At 42.9% G+C, this 16,488-nt stretch overlaps 1 protein-coding gene across 2 annotated transcripts in view; it reads left to right on the top strand.

Annotated features, from left to right (window-relative positions):
- The window catches only part of MFN1 (mitofusin 1), a 49,272-nt gene extending 32,987 nt beyond the window's left edge, over window positions 1–16,285 (top strand). For both annotated transcript variants that reach the window (XM_038743667.1, XM_038743762.1), the window contains exons 13-18: window positions 1,113–1,215; window positions 1,883–2,112; window positions 3,731–3,886; window positions 4,518–4,714; window positions 12,082–12,216; window positions 14,408–16,285. In XM_038743667.1, the coding sequence (XP_038599595.1) occupies window positions 1,113–1,215; window positions 1,883–2,112; window positions 3,731–3,886; window positions 4,518–4,714; window positions 12,082–12,216; window positions 14,408–14,474 (888 nt within the window). In that variant the 3' untranslated portion in view covers window positions 14,475–16,285. The remainder of the gene's footprint in view (window positions 1–1,112; window positions 1,216–1,882; window positions 2,113–3,730; window positions 3,887–4,517; window positions 4,715–12,081; window positions 12,217–14,407) is intronic.
- Window positions 16,286–16,488: the final 203 nt, after the last annotated feature.

Here is a 16,488-nt window from a genome sequence, read left to right as displayed (position 1 = left end):
TTACCCGCAACATATGGGTATGTTGTCCTGATGAAACCCACGTTTTAATGTACTATCAAACTAATAATTTTACCTTCTGTGTAAATATTTCCCCTGTCTTGAAAACTAACTTGGTTTTCTTAGGCTAAAACTAGAAGGGTCATAAAAAATAACCCCTGCCTGCTGCACGTAATACTAATACGTGCAGCGTGATTGAGACTGTTGAACTAGGTGAATTTCTGTAAGTGGTGTTTTCTTTGAATATGAAGAACGCTTTGTACACACACACACATTCACATATTGTAGTTCATATGACTGTACTCTCAATTGTAGTCTGGGGGCTATAAAATGAACTTTATTAACCATAATAATTATAACTGTGCAATTTAAGTGCTTGTTACGTGCCAAGCACTGTACTAAGTGCTAGGGTAGATAGAAGATAATCAGGTTGGACATGGTCCCTGTTCCACAGTCACAGTCTGTGAACAGACTAGGTTCACAGTTTTAGTAGGAGGGATGACTAGTATTGGATCCCTGTTTTACATACGAGAAAAGAGAAGCACAGAGAAGCTAAGTGATTTCACCCAGGCCACAGAGCAGACAAGTGGCAGAGGAACAATTTTGACTCCCAAACCTGTGCTCTTCCAAGGTCCCGTCGATTTATGTCATCTGTGGTCTTCCAGAATATTACTCACTTAACTTCTTGTATTGGTCATTTCTGTTATGAAAGCATACTGAAACCAAGAGCTCAGCATCTCTTATTAAAATAATTGTCTCGGAAGTGTGGGCAAACCTTAAAGTGGCTAGAAAACACCTATGGAGATACACAGCACTACTTTGTCAAATCAAAATACAGATACATTTTAAATTATATATATTATATATATATATATATACAATTGTGTGTGTGTGTACATTTATGTTACATGTAAATGTATAGGGGTATTTTATATATGCTATATTATATATATTTGTGTGTGTGTATAGGTACATACACACACATGGTCTCACACCAAAAGTTTCTGCTGGGTGTTTCTTCTTTCCTTCTATTTCCCCCTCCCCTTTGGGGGGATCTGTGGACCTCATTTCGGAGTTTGGGGATTAATATTATGAAAATTTAACATTATTAATAGGAACTAAACAAGCACATAGAAGATGGTATGGGAAAAAACTTGGCCGATCGGTGCTCCTGCGAAGTCAATGCCTCAATGCATCAATCACAGCAGGAAATAATTGGTATAGTTTTAATGGATTTTGTTTGAAAATAGAGTATGGCTTTCTGTTGTCTTGAGTGTCACATACTGTGGAGGGAAGAGTTATTTGTATTCTATTTTTGCTTACTCCTATAATTGCCTGGAGAATTTCAAGTAGGGTAGCAGGTTAACCAGATAGATATGTCTTCATTTTGAAAGGGTTTTCATGAATTTAATTATTAAATTCCACTATTGAGATACAAGTCATTCATTCAATCGTATGTATCAAGAGTTTAGTTTGTGCAAAGCACTGTTCTGATTGCTTGGGAGAGTACAATACAACAATAAACAGAAACATTCCCTGCCCACAAAAAGCTCGCAGTCTAGGGGGTGAGGGGAGAGACAGACATTAAATAAATAATGTCCTTTGGGAATTTTTAATTTTGTTCTTCAGTCAGTCATTGGTATTTGAGTGCTTAGCGCGTGCAGAGAATTATACTAAGTGCTTGGTAGAGTCCCATACAGTAGAGTTGGTAATCACAGTCCCTGCCAGGTTGCTTCAATCATCTTCTTTATAGCTGTTGTGGACTCTAGGATGGAATTCCGAAAGGTTTTATTTTTTGGCTGTCATCCAGTTAATGGAAGGTGTGCGTGAACTGACCTGCTGTTTGAAAGAAATACTGTGTTCATTTTGTGCTTTCTCCGCCTAGAAAATCTGAAGCCTTTGCTTCCCCCTGGAGTGCAGAATCAGCTCCATGTTCTAATCCCGTGTAAGAAATTTGACCTCAGCTACGACCTGAATTGTCACAAGCTCTGCTCAGATTTTCAAGAGGATATCGTATTCCGTTTTTCTCTGGGATGGGCCGCTCTGGTAAATCGGTTCTTGGGCCCTAAGAACGCTCAGCGTGTCCTGTTGGGATTGGCGGAACCCGTTTTGCAGGTAAGGATGGGTCTTGGAAAGCTTGTAAAGTGTTATAGAGTCTGTTTTTATTTTGTACTTCAGTGTAAACCAGTTTTCATCCGCGATAATACAGCGGTTAGTTCAGTGGTGCTTGCTTTCTCCCCCACAGGTGGAATGTAGGTCACCAATGAAAAGGCCCCAGAGTTTTTTCCAGTAACATTGAAGATGTTTAGTTGAATTTTGGAAGTCACTCTGATTTCAGTTTTATTGTTATCTCTCCAGTACCTAATACCTCTCTCTTACTAGCCCTTAAAACAGCTGAGCTGGAACACGGCCTATTTTTCCTTTCCCTGAGGGTATGGGTCTCCTGTCCAAAGAGAAAGCTTGCCGGTTAAATGAGAGGATAGTGGCTGATTGGAAGAAGTATTCAGTTGTCCGAGGAATACATTCAGGAGTGAGGGAAAGGAAGAAATACATCTACTACTAGTGATGCCTACGGAGGATCTTTTTATTTTCAAAGTGCTGCAAATTAAAGTGGGCAGGGAATGTGTCTACCAACTGTGTTGTTGTACTTTCCCGAGAGCTCAGTACAGTGCTTTGCACACAGCGAGCACTCCGTAAATATGACTGATTGATTAAGACCCTAAAGGACGCTTATACGTGTGCGTTATATACTCTTCTGGGTCTGCATATCCAAAGGCCAAGCCATAGACCATGTTATCCAAGCTGACCTTCAGTAGAAGGGGAGCAAAAGGGCAGCCGGAGGGTGTGGCGGAGAGTGTGCCATCACGGATCTAATAACAGTTCAGTTTCATAGCAACATGGAAAACCTTTTTTTTTTTTTGGGGATTAGTTTTAAGCATTTTTACCTGAAACCTAAGGCTAATTAAAATGAACATTTTTAGGGAGGCTCTCTAACTATGGGTCTCGCAAAACTATTTTTTGTTGTCAGGACAAAACAACTGTGTTTAGAAGCAGCGTGGCTCAAGATGCAGCGTGGCTCAGTGGAAAGAGCATGGGCTTTGGAGTCAGAGGTCATGGGTTCAAATCCCGGCTCTGCCACTTGTCAGCTGTGTGACTTTGGGCAAGTCACTTCACTTCTCTGGGCCTCAGTTACCTCATCTGTAAAATGGGGAGCCCCCCGTGGAACAACCTGATCACCTTGTAAGCTCCCCAGCACTTAGAACAGTGCTTTGCACATAGTAAGCACTTAATCAATGACATTGTTATTATTGTTATTATTATGTCTTGGCATTTACTTCCACTCTTTTCTTGGTATTACCTTAGTGAAATCACTGTAGCAACCGTTCCTTTGCCACTATTACCAGTACTAGAATTTCAATCCTGAAGGAAGGAATGCCATTAATAGGCATTAACTACTAGCCACGGTTCCGACGCTCTCATTGCCCTAAGGAATAGGAGCCAGGAGGAATATGAACTAAGATTTATCCGGGGATTAGGGAGGGTAGCCTGTCTTCACCGCTGGACGGTAAGCTTGTCGTGGGCAGGGCATGGGTCTCTCTTGCATTGTATTATCCCAAGCGCTTAGTCCGGTGCTCTGCACATAGTGAATGCTAAGTAAACACCATTGATTGACAGATAGCATTTCTGTGATCTAGTTCTGTTTGACATTGTTTCCATCATTCTACCTTTCCAGCTTCCTCGATCTCTAGCTTCCACTCCCACTGCCGTTCCTACCAATCCTGCAACACCAGAGCATGTGTCACAGGAAGAAGTTATGATTACTCTTGCAACAGGTTTAGCTTCCTTAACATCACGAACCTCTATGGCCATCATCGTTGTTGGAGGAGTGGCAAGTAACAGTTATTTTATTACCAAGACAGCTAAAAATGTGGAAATCAACGCTCGTTTTGGTGATTAAAGGCATAAACTGGCAGTTTGAGGTTCAGATGATGACTGCGTGACAATTTAAGTATAAATATGAATATTTAGTACAGGGTTCTCAGTTGGCAAGTTCAGAATTATTTTGCTTTTAGTTCCTTTCCGGGAGTTGGAGATAAATGAGAAGGCATAAAGTTCTTCTTTAAAGGGCGAAACAGTTTCATATCATGAAGACAGATTTTCTGGGGCTGAAATTGGCCTCCCTTCCCCTCTTATATCATTAGTAGGATATATCAGCCGAGTGTTGGGATAGTTAGGCTTGAAGTAAATGAAAATTCAGCCAAACTCTTTGTGGACTGTACTGTCCAATACCAGCAGAAGAAAGGAAATTTGTTCTCACAAGCAAGAAGCTTCAAGTCCTTGTGGGAGCCTAAATGTGAGATAAAAAGGAGGTTTGTGCTAGTCGGACAACAGATGCCCAGTTAAAATGAAATAGCAAGGCAGAACGAGTTGAATAGCTAACAGTCTCCCTTCTCTTCCTCCATTCTTTTATCCTCTCCACTCCATTCTTTTTTTTTAAGGTGTGACTTTTTCTCTTCCAGGTTTGGAAAACAGTTGGTTGGAAACTCATAGCCTTTTCCCTGAGTATGTATGGTTCTCTATATCTCTACGAAAGGCTAACCTGGACAACTCGAGCCAAGGAGAGAGCCTTCAAGCAGCAGTTTGTTAACTATGCTACCGAAAAGCTGCAGATGATTGTCAGCTTTACCAGTGCCAATTGCAGCCATCAAGTGCAGCAGTAAGTTGTGAGAGCCACACAGTAGGAGAGGTTTTTTGGTTTTGGCTACAGCTATGAAAACGTAAAGATTTTTGGATGAGGTTGTTTAATGGGTTTTCCAAATGCTTGCTTGGGTTCCTGGGAAGCCTATTTCTGAGCAGTTCATGCAACCTTGGTGTCATCCTCGACTCTGCTCTCTCATTCAGCCCTCACATCCAATCCGTCACCAAAACCAGCCGGTCTCACCTCTGCAACATCGCCAAGATCCGCCCTTTCCTCTCCATCCAAACCGCTACCTTGCTGGTTCAATCTCTCATCCTATCCTGACTGGATTACTGCATCAGCCTCCTCTCTGATCTCCCATCCTCCTGTCTCTCCCCACTTCAGTCTATACTTCACGCTGCTGCCCGGGTCGTCTTTGTGCAGAAATGCTCTGGGCATGTTACTCCCCTCCTCAAAAATCTCCAGTGGCTACCAATCAATCTGCGCATCAGGCAGAAACTCCTCACCCTGGGCTTCAAGGCTGTCCATCCCCTCGCCCCCTCCTACCTCACCTCCCTTCTGTCCTTCTCCAGCCCAGCCCGCACCCTCCGCTCCTCCGCCGCTAATCTCCTCACCGGGCCTCGTTCTCGCCTGTCCCGCCGTTGACCCCCAGCCCACGTCCTCCCCCTGGCCTGGAATGCCCACCCTCCACACATCCACCAAGCTAGCTCTCTTCCTCCCTTCAAAGCCCTACTGAGAGCTCACCTCCTCCAGGAGGCCTTCCCAGACCGAGCCCCCTTTTTCCTCTCCCCCTCCCCATCCCCCCCTTCCCCTCCCCACAGCGCCGGTATATATGTTTGTAGAGATTTTTTACTCTATTTATTCTACTTGTACATATTTACTATTCTATTTATTTTTGTCAGTGATGTGCATCTAGCTTTACTTCTATTTATTCTGATGACTTGACACCTGACCACCTGACATTTTGTTGTCTGTCTCCCCCTTCTAGACTGTGAGCCCATTGTTGGGTAGGGACCGTCTCTAGATGTTGCCAACTTGTACTTCCCAAGCGCTTAGTCCAGTGCTCTGCACACAGTAAGTGCTCAGTAAATATGAATGAATGCTGATTAGGCGGTAGCTTTCATTTCATTATTAACCAGTCACCATGGTTTTGGGACAACCGTGGAAATGACAGATTATTTGTCATTAGAAATTGTCTTGATTACTGCATCAGCCTCCTTGCTGACTTCCCTGCCTCCTGTCTCTCCCTGGCATCAGTCCATACTGCACTCGGCTGCCTGGATTGTTTTTCTGCAAAAGCGTTCAGTACATGTTTTCCCACTCAGGATCCTCCAGTGGTTGCCCGTTCACATCCGCATCAGACAGAAACTCCTCTCCGCTGGCGCTTGAGCACTCAAATCACCTTTCCCCTTCCTACCTCACTTTGCTGCTCTCCTACTACAATCGAACCCGCACACTTGGCTTGCCTAGTGCCAACCTAGTCACTGTGCCTCGATCACATCTATTTCACTCCCAGCCTCTCACCCTTGGGCTCAGTGGAAAGAGCCTGGGCTTTGGAGTCAGAGGTCATGCGTTGAAACCCCGGCTCCACCAGTTGTCAGCTGTGTGACTTTGGGCAAGTCACTTCACTTCTCTGGGCCTCAGTGACCTCATCTGTAAAATGGGGATTAAGACTGTGAGCCCCCGTGGGACAACCTGGTCACCTTGTAACCTCCCCAGTGCTTAGAACAGTGCTTTGCACATAGGAAGCGCTTAATAAATGCCTTTATTATTATTATTATTATTATTATTATCCTGCCTCTGGCCTGGAATGGAGCGCTTAGAACTGTGATTTGCACATAGTAAGTGCTTAATAAATGCCATTATTATTATTACATTCAACAGATGCTTACTCTGCCCCACTTCCACCATCCCCAAAGCCTTATTGAAGGCACATCTCCTCCAAGAGGCATTCCCTGACTAAGCCCTCATTTCCTCTTCTCCCACTCCCTTCTGTGCTACCCTTGCACTTGGATTTTCATCCTTTATTCACCCCGCCCTCAGCCCTACAGCACTTATGTGCCTACCTGTTTATTAATGTCTGTCTCCCGCTCTGGACCATAAGCTCACTGTGGGCAGGGAATGTGTCTGGTTATTGTTATAGCTAGCCGCCAAGCTAGCTCTCTTCCTCCCTTCAAGGCCCTACTGAGAGCTCACCTCCTCCAGGAGGCCTTCCCACACTGAGCCCCCTCCTTCCTCTCCCCCTCTTCCCCCTGTCCATCCCCCCTGCCTTATCTCCTTCCCCTCCCCACAGCACCTGTATATATGTATATATATTTGTACGGATTTATTACTCTATTTTACTTGTACATATTCTATTTATTTTATTTTGTTAATATGTTTTGTTTTGTTCTCTGTCTCCCCCTTCTAGACTGTGAGCCCACTGTTGGGTAGGGACCGTCTCTGTATGTTGCCAACTTGTACTTCCCAAGTGCTTAGTACAGTGCTCTGCACACAGTAAGCGCTCAATAAATACGATTGAATGAATGAATGTTATATTGTACTCTCCCAAGTGTGCTCTGCACACAGTAAGCGCTCAATAAATACGATTGATTGATTTTTACGTATCTATTACTCTATTTTACTTGTACATATTCTATTTATTTTATTTTGTTAATATGTTTGGTTTTGTTCTCTGTCTCCCCCTTCTAGACTGTGAGCCCGCTGTTGGGTAGGGACCGTCTCTAGATGTTGCCAACTTGGACTTCCCGAGCGCTTAGTCCAGTGCTCTGCACACAGTAAGCGCTCAATAAATACGGTTGAATGAATGAATGATTGATTTTTACGTATTTATTACTCTATTTTACTTGTACATATTCTATTTATTTTATTTTGTTAATATGTTTGGTTTTGTTCTCTGTCTCCCCCTTCTAGACTGTGAGCCCGCTGTTGGGTAGGGACCGTCTCTAGATGTTGCCAACTTGGACTTCCCGAGCGCTTAGTCCAGTGCTCTGCACACAGTAAGCGCTCAATAAATACGGTTGAATGAATGAATGATTGATTTTTATGTATTTATTACTCTATTTTACTTGTACATATTCTATTTATTTTATTTTGTTAATATGTTTGGTTTTGTTCTCTGTCTCCCCCTTCTAGACTGTGAGCCCGCTGTTGGGTAGGGACCGTCTCTAGATGTTGCCAACTTGGACTTCCCGAGCGCTTAGTCCAGTGCTCTGCACACAGTAAGCGCTCAATAAATACGGTTGAATGAATGAATGATTGATTTTTATGTATTTATTACTCTATTTTACTTGTACATATTCTATTTATTTTATTTTGTTAATATGTTTGGTTTTGTTCTCTGTCTCCCCCTTCTAGACTGTGAGCCCGCTGTTGGGTAGGGACCGTCTCTATATGTTGCCAACTTGTACTTCCCAAGTGCTTAGTCCAGTGCTCTGCACACAGTAAGCGCTCAATAAATATGATTGAATGAATGAATGAATGTTATATTGTACTCTCCCAAGTGTGCTTTGCACAGACTAAGTGCTCAATATATACGATTGATTGATTGATTGATTTTTACGTATTTATTACTCTATTTTACTTGTACATATTCCATTTTATTTTGTTAATATGTTTTGTTTTGTTCTCTGTCTCCCCCTTCTAGACTGTGAGCCCACTGTTGGGTAGGGACCGTCTCTAGATGTTGCCAACTTGTACTTCCCAAGCGCTTAGTCCAATGCTCTGCACACAGTAAGGGCTCAATAAATACGATTGAATGAATGAATGATTGATTTTTACGTATTTATTACTCTATTTTACTTGTACATATTCTATTTATTTTATTCTGTTAATATGTTTGGTTTTGTTCTCTGTCTCCCCCTTCTAGACTGTGAGCCCGCTGTTGGGTAGGGACCGTCTCTAGATGTTGCCAACTTGTACTTCCCGAGCGCTTAGTCCAGTGCTCTGCACACAGTAAGCGCTCCATAAATACGATTGAATGAATGAATGAATGTTATATTGTACTCTCCCAAGTGTGCTCTGCACAGAGTAAGCGCTCAATAAATATGATTGAGTGATCCATCTGCGGTGTCTAAAAATTGGCCGGTTTGGGAGCCTAACAAGGCCTCTCTCAGTGCTCAGCGAGCCAGTCCCTAAACCCCAAGAGAGATCAATGGCCGTCCTTGAACACCATGGCCCTGGAGGCGGCACCCCCAAGATGTTTAGGTGGGGCCGGTGGTAACGGCGAATGTGGGGAAGTTCGTTCATTCATTCATTCAGTCGTATTTATTGAGCGCTTCTTTGTGTAGAGCACTGTACTAAGTGCTTGGGAAGTACAACTCGGTAACATATAGAGACGGTCCCTACCCAACAACGGGCTCACAGTCTAGAAGCGGGAGACAGACAGCAAAACAAAACATGGAGACGGGTGTCAAAATCGTCAGAGCAAATAGAATTAAAGCTATATGCACAATTGCGCAATATCATCGATCGTATTTATTGAGCGCTTACTGTGTGCAGAGCACTGTACCAAGCGCTTGTTCACACCAGTGTCTCACGGAAGGGCAATATCTGACAATCAGCGTGGCTCAGTGGCCAGAGCCCGGGCTTTGGAGTCAGAGGTCATGGGTTCAAATCCCGGCTCCGCCAACTGTCAGCGGTGCGACTTTGGGCGAGTCACTTCACTTCTCTGGGCCTCAGTTCCCTCATCTGGAAAATGGGGATTAAAACTGTGAGCCCCCCCGTGGGACAACCTGATCACCTTGTAACCTCCCCAGCGCTTAGAACAGTGCTTTACACGTAGTAAGCGCTTAATAAATGCCATTATTATTATTATTATTACTACTACTATTATTATTATTATCATTATCCTGCCTCTGGCCTGGAATGGAATGCTTAGAACAGAGCTTTGCACATAGTAAGCGCTTAATACATGCCATTATTATTATTATTATTAATATGGACCTTCTCGAGGTAAGTAGAAGACGGTTGCCGGGGAGCAACTTCTGAAGGAGAGGTGTGACACTGGGTTTAATTTCACATTTTACAGGGAGGGAGTGGTTTAGTACTTGTGTGGCGGAAAGAGCTCATGCTAATACTGGGAAATGTCAGTATGAAGGAGCAGATAGAGGCATAAATATAAAAGCATTTTTCTTCATTTTGTAGTTTCCTCATCAATTTTGTATCCATTTATTGGTACTAAAGGTTCAATACTGATATGCTCATTATTGGAATCTTACTTTATCCACTGATCAATAGTACTCGGTCACCCCTCTTGTGCAGAGCGCTATACTGTGTGCTTAGTAGAGTACAATAGAGTAAGGCACAGTTTCTGCCTGTAGTGAGCATACAGTATAGAGAACAAAGACAGCATAATTTTCAGGTAGAAGGAAAATGGTCTGGGTAGATAGGCAGGTTAGTTCCTAAATAGGGTGAGTTATGTCAAGAAGTGCTTGGTAGGTAGCTGGGGAAATTATCATCATCATCAATCGTATTTATTGAGCGCTTACTGTGCGCAGAGCACTGTACTAAGCGCTTGGGAAGTCCAAGTTGGCAACATATAGAGACAGTCCCTACCCAACAGTGGGCTCACAGTCTAAAAGGGGGAGACAGAGAACAGAACCAAACATACCAACAAAATAAAATAAGTAGAATAAATATGTACAAGTTAAATAGAGTAATAAATATGTACAAACATATATACATATACACAGGTGCTGTATTCCATATGATGATGATGGAGAAGAAAAATGAATCACGGGAGACCTTTTGGAGGTGGTGTTTCAGAAGAGCTTTGAGGATGGGGTTGGAGGCGGGAGAGATGAGAAGGCCCCATGAGTAGGATAATTTGAGAGGAATAAAGCGGCAGGCAGATTTGTATTGGGAGCAGAGTAGCTAGGTAGGAGGAAGAGAGGTGATTGCACCTCTTGTGAGAGGTGATTGCACCTTAAGAGGAAGAGCGCTTCCTCTTAAGCGCTTAGTACAGTGCTCTGCACATAGTAAGCGCTCAATAAATACGATTGATGATGATTGCACGCTTTACAGCAAGTGGCCTGGAGTGTCCGCCTGAAAAGCCAAGAGCAATGGGCAGCTTGGGAGGTTTTTGAGGAACGGGGAGAAGTGTGCAGAGCAGAGTTTTTAGAAAAAATGATCCGGCTGTGCGTCCAGGGGTCAGGAGACCCGGGTTTTAATCTCAGCTCTACCATTGACCTGTGCGACCTTGTGCAAACTTCTCTGTGCCACAATTTTCTCACCCTTAAAGTAGGAATGAGCTACCGGCTCTTCCTTCCACTTCAGTCGTGAGCCTTGGTGGGGGTTGTCTGATTTATGTAGCTTGTATGTGCCCTGGCACTTAACTTAAAGTGAGCTCTTAAGAAATGCCTTTATAATAGTATTCAAAAGGCAGGCGGAACAGTCTTGAAGGACACTCACAATTAGAGAATGAGAGTACTTAGGTAGAAATTGCTATACTCTGCCATTTCCCCCATCTGTAATTTATTTTAATGTCCGTATTCCCGCACTAGGCTGTAACTCCTTGAGGACAGGAAATGTGTCTACTAGCCCAAGTGCTTAGTACAGTGCTGTGTACACCATAAGCACTCAAGAAATACTACCTGTATATATGTTTGTCCATATTTATTACTCTATTTTACTTGTACATATCTATCCTATTTATTTTATTTTGTTAGTATGTTTGGTTTCGTTCTCTGTCTCCCCCTTTTAGACTGTGAGCCCACTGTTGGGTAGGGACCGTCACTCTATGTTGCCAGCTTGGACTTCCCAAGCGCTTAGTACAGTGCTCTGCACACAGTAAGCGCTCAATCAATACGATTGATTGATTGACTGACTACTTATTGATTGAAGCAGAGGAAGGGCCAGAGAGGGGGACTGAGAAGAACTGATCAGAAAGGTAAGAGGAGAGAACTGTGGCGGTGAAAGCAAGGTTATGTAGTGTTTCCAGGAGAAGGGAGCAATCCATGGTGTCAGAAGTAGCCTATTTATCTTTTGTCAGTCTCCTTCCTATTCTTTCTCTGTAATGTTTTTAAATCTAGACTGTGAGCCCACTGTTGGGTAGGGACCGTCTGCAAATGTTGCCAACTTGTTCCCAAGTTGTTCCAAGTTCCCAAGCGCTTGGTCCAGTGCTCTGCGCACAGTAGGCGCTCAATAAATACGATTGAATGAATGAATGAAATCGGCATAGGTTTCACATCCCCCTTCTAGACTGTGAGCCCGTTGTTGGGTAGGGACCGTCTCTCTATGTTGCCCACTCGTACTTCCCAAGCGCGTAGTACAGTGCTGTGCACACAGTAAGCGCTGAATAAATATGATTGAATGAATGAATCTAACTTCAAACTGGGGAGCCAGTTGATGGCAGGTTCTTACGACGTTTTAAATATTGCTTTCAGGGAGATGGCCACTACTTTTGCTCGTCTGTGTCAGCAAGTTGACATCACTCAGAAAAACCTGGAGGAGGAAATTGCACGGTTGTCCAAAGAGATAGATCAGCTGGAGAAAATACAAAGTAATTCCAAGCACCTAAGGTAAAAACAGTGAAAGATTCTTTGAATGCATTTCTTTTTAATTTTGTGGGAAGGAACTGGGTAGTTTTCATGTTTCAGTAGAACATTTTGTTTTGTTTCTGGGAAGACTGCCACCTGCGATTCTTTTTTTTTTTTGTTTTTGAAACCTAAACAATGCCACTACCAGGTCATGCTTACGGCCCATCTATATCATTCCTGTCCTTCAAAAGTGTGGCAAAGAACACTCGGAAGAATTGATTTTCTTCCATCACTTCTATTCCTACCTCTTAGAGAGGCAGCGTGACCTCTTGGAAAGAACACATGCTTGGGCTTCAGGAGACCTGGTTCATTCATTCATTCATTCATTCATTCATTCATTCATTCAATCGTATTTATTGAGCGCTTACTGTGTGCAGAGCACTGTACTAAGCACTTGGGAACTACAAGTTGGCAGCATATAGAGACAGTCCCTACCCAACAGCGGGCTCCTCATCCTGCCTCCACCGCTTGCCTGCTGTATGACTTTGGGTGAATCACTTCAATTCTCTGGCCTCAGTTTCCTCCTCTGCAAAATGCCTTTTCATCCCTTCCCCTTAGACTGTGAGCCCCATGGGGCATTGTGTCCGATCTAATTGACCTGTATCCATCCTAGCGCTTAGTACAGTGCTTGGTACATCAATCAATCAATCAATTGTATTTATTGAGCGCTTACTGTGTGCAGAGCACTGTACTAAGCGCTTGGGAAGTACAAGTTGGCAACATATAGAGACAGTCCCTACCCAACAGTGGGCTCACAGTCTGAAAGGGGGAGACAGAGAACAAAACCAAACATACTAACAAAATAAATAGAATAGACATGTACAAGTAAAATAAATAGAGTAATAAATATGTACATATATACATAGGAAGTGGTTCACAAATACCACTATTGTTGTTGTTATGTTTCTCCTAATAATAATAATAATGATGGCATTTATTAAGCGCTTACTATGTGCAAAGCACTGTTCTAAGTGCTCCTAATGAAATAGTTTTCATCTATGCTGATAGAAAATGGAGCTCATTAAAACATCGTGGCTCAATGGAAAGAAAACGGGCTTGGGAGTCAGAGTCATGGGTTCAAATCCCGGCTCCGCCAATTGTCAGCTGTGTGACTTTGGGCAAGTCATTTCACTTCTCTGGGCCTCAGTTACCTCATCTGTAAAATGGGGATTAAGACTGTGAGCCCCACATGGGACAACCTGATCACCTTGTATCCTCCTCAGCGCTTAGAACAGTGCTTTGCACATAATAAGCGTTTAACAAATGCCATCATTACTAGTATTATTATTATCTTTCTCTGTAAAGACTTCAGTCATTTTACTCTTAGGAAGCGACAGAACTTACACTGGGTAATTTCTCCGTGCATAAAGCCAATACCTTTCTTTAATATAGGTTTTGTAAGTGAACATTTATTAAGGTTAAACTTTGTCACTCTCCTAAATTTTTTTTTTCCAAAATTTGCCCCAGCGTCTTATTAAAGCTGGCAGTTTCCTTCATGCAGGAAACCTTACTTTTGGCGGATGTTTATATTTTCAGCTTCCTTCCTCACTTTGATTGCCCATCAACAACAAAAATAAAATGTCCAACTGGGCAGAAGTGTCCTGGAGGCTTTGAAAATAGAGTAGTCATCCTGAAGCAGTTATATTGCCTAGGGAAGCTCCATTTTCCCCGGTGCTTAGTACAGTGCTTGACACATAGTAAGCAGTTAACAAATACCACGATTATTACTATTATGTTTCATCCTGTCCCTATGAAAATCACAGTCTCAGAATGTGGAGCATTTCTCTACTCTTGAGCTTTTAAGGTTAGCAATATTGCTCAAGCTTTAGTCCATTTCGATTACTGTCAAGTAAGTCTTGGTTGTAGTATAGTTAATTCTACAGTCCTGCTAGCTAAAACAAATCAATGTGTACTCATTAATTTTTTCCTCGCGTGGCAGAAAATATTGCCAACAAATTTGTTTACCTTTGCGACCTATGTGGAGGGGGTCACACTGTGTTGATTTTATTTGGTCACTGGATCGGAACTCGCAAATTTTTATTTTTACCCTATCTGGAATGGCACTGTTAATACATTTCATTGCTCACAGGTTAGCTTCTCACATTATCCTAATTTATTTCATTTGGTTGCATGGGGTCTTTATGAACTGTGTCTCTTCCTTTTGTTTTAACAGAAATAAAGCCATTCGGCTTGAAAATGAGTTGGAGAATTTTACAAAGCATTTCCTTTCCAGTAAATGAGCATTTGCTGCAGCACAGACGTCTTCAGAAGCCGCTGAAGAGAAAAAGTAGAACGTTGAGAGACACTTGCTGATTTACCTGGAATCATTTTAAAATATGAATTATATTGACTGTGCTTGTTTGAAAAACGGCAAATTCCAGTTTGGATGCTGGCAATGAATGGTATCTGGAGGTATTTATGTTTCTGGAGAGTATGTACGTATATAGTTTCAGTTTTTTGGTGACGAGAAAGCCAAATGTAAACGATGAATTTGTTGGGCGGCATAACCCCCTATATGAGCCCTGAGAGTGGGGTTGTGAGCTCTCTAAAGTGGGGCTTTTTATTTTTATCGACTCTGGAAAACCCTGCTTCCTGGCATCCAGGAGTGAGAGAAAGCTCACTGTTTCTTTCCTATGCCTCTTTCCAAAATCCCATTTTTCTTTCAGTGCCCAAGAGGAATAGCTTATTGTCATTGTCAGTATTCATTGGGTTACTCTTGCAGGGAGCAGAAGAGCATATTTTCAGGGTGAATTTGGGCTGGTAATGATGATTTCTGTCACTATGCAAATTTCCCCCCTTAAAATAAATCCACTTTTGGCTATTGAAATGTGTCTAATGACAAAGGTCCTCTTTAATCACCCGGCCACGCTTTCGGAGAGTTTAAAAGGGAATTAGGTTCTCGGCTGGGCTCGTTCAAGGAGCGCTGTCTGTCGACTAGCATCAGCTACAGTGACGGAGGAGAGATTTCAGTCCACCGCCTGGAATACGGCGGCTAATGATCCGAAGCCGTAACCCCGAAGGTACCGACATATCCGAGTCAGTCGGGTGCTTGGCCTAAATCGGCGTAAAAATCTGTCAGAAAGGGCTGTCAGGGCTTTCCTGCTGTTTTGTTCCTTTTCAGCAAGGCCCGTACCCGGCTGGGTGAAGGTCAAAACAAAGAAAACAAAAACAAAGAAAACAAATAGAAGCCAATTAGGAGAGGAGAAGGAATACAAACTGCATTCTTCCAGAAAGGGAAAGCCATCTTAAGGCACGTTACTCTTCCAGGCCCCTCTTTCGGGATGAGGAGGTGGGCACGACTGCAGGATCCCGTTCCGAACATCGTACGGTAGACGGGACCTCTGCGGAGTTCAGTGGCTTCTTTTTCCTGCCTCAGACCGGGTGTCCTTGCATTTTAAAAGGTCATTTCTCAGGGTTAGACCCAGCCTAGTTCCAACAGCCTCAAGCAGTCGTCAAGCAGTCTTGTGAGTAAGCGATATTGAAGTTTCAAGGCGAAGGAGAAGCAGGTGAGTTCAGTGGTTTCGGTTGACTTTGTTCAGTCCGGTAATTTGGCGCCGGAAAGTATCAGCTTGTGGCCGGTGACCCGCAGACTGGCTAACGGAATGGAAGTAATGACATAAAATTGGGTAGCGTTTATTAAAAGTTGCAGAAAAGAGCTCAGGAGTCTTGCCCTTTTATGTATGCACTTGGACACGTGAAACAGTGTCGCGTGGCTTGGAATTCCATTGGTTTTTATAAGTGGAGCTTGATTTTTCCATCTACGGTCGGAAATAACTGCCACCTATCCAGGTTGTGTCTATGCGTGTCAAAATGGAAAGTTTAAAAAACCCTAAAGCAGAGCCTTTCTCCTCATATTCAGTCTGCAAACTTGGTAGTGGCCGTGCCTGTGAATAGCCCAGAAGTGATGTAATGTAGAACTGATGTGGTTCAGACTGGTTTTTCTATGTTTGTTTGCAAGGGCATTTATATACTTTGTAAAATACGAAACTTTTTACACACTACCGTTCTTTAAAACTCCCAGGGAAAAATAAAATGATCAGTTATTATCTAATTTGACTAGTGTTATGTGCCAGTTATTTACAAAAAAAAATCAGTAGACATTTCCTGTTTTTTCCAAAATGATTTAGAGGTGTGATCATAATTAAAGTCACGTGGCTTCTAGGACATCCAACGCAGCTTTATGGATATCAAACCGCTAAATGGTGAGTATGTATTCGAAGGGTTAAGAAATCTGACGATGTGGGCAGCTCAGCA

This window comes from Tachyglossus aculeatus, chromosome 1 (genome assembly GCF_015852505.1).
Source record: "Tachyglossus aculeatus isolate mTacAcu1 chromosome 1, mTacAcu1.pri, whole genome shotgun sequence".
In the NCBI taxonomy this organism is placed as follows: domain Eukaryota; kingdom Metazoa; phylum Chordata; class Mammalia; order Monotremata; family Tachyglossidae; genus Tachyglossus; species Tachyglossus aculeatus.
The sequence above is the reverse complement of the archived record's forward strand: the minus strand, read 5'-3'. Positions and strand labels throughout refer to the sequence as shown.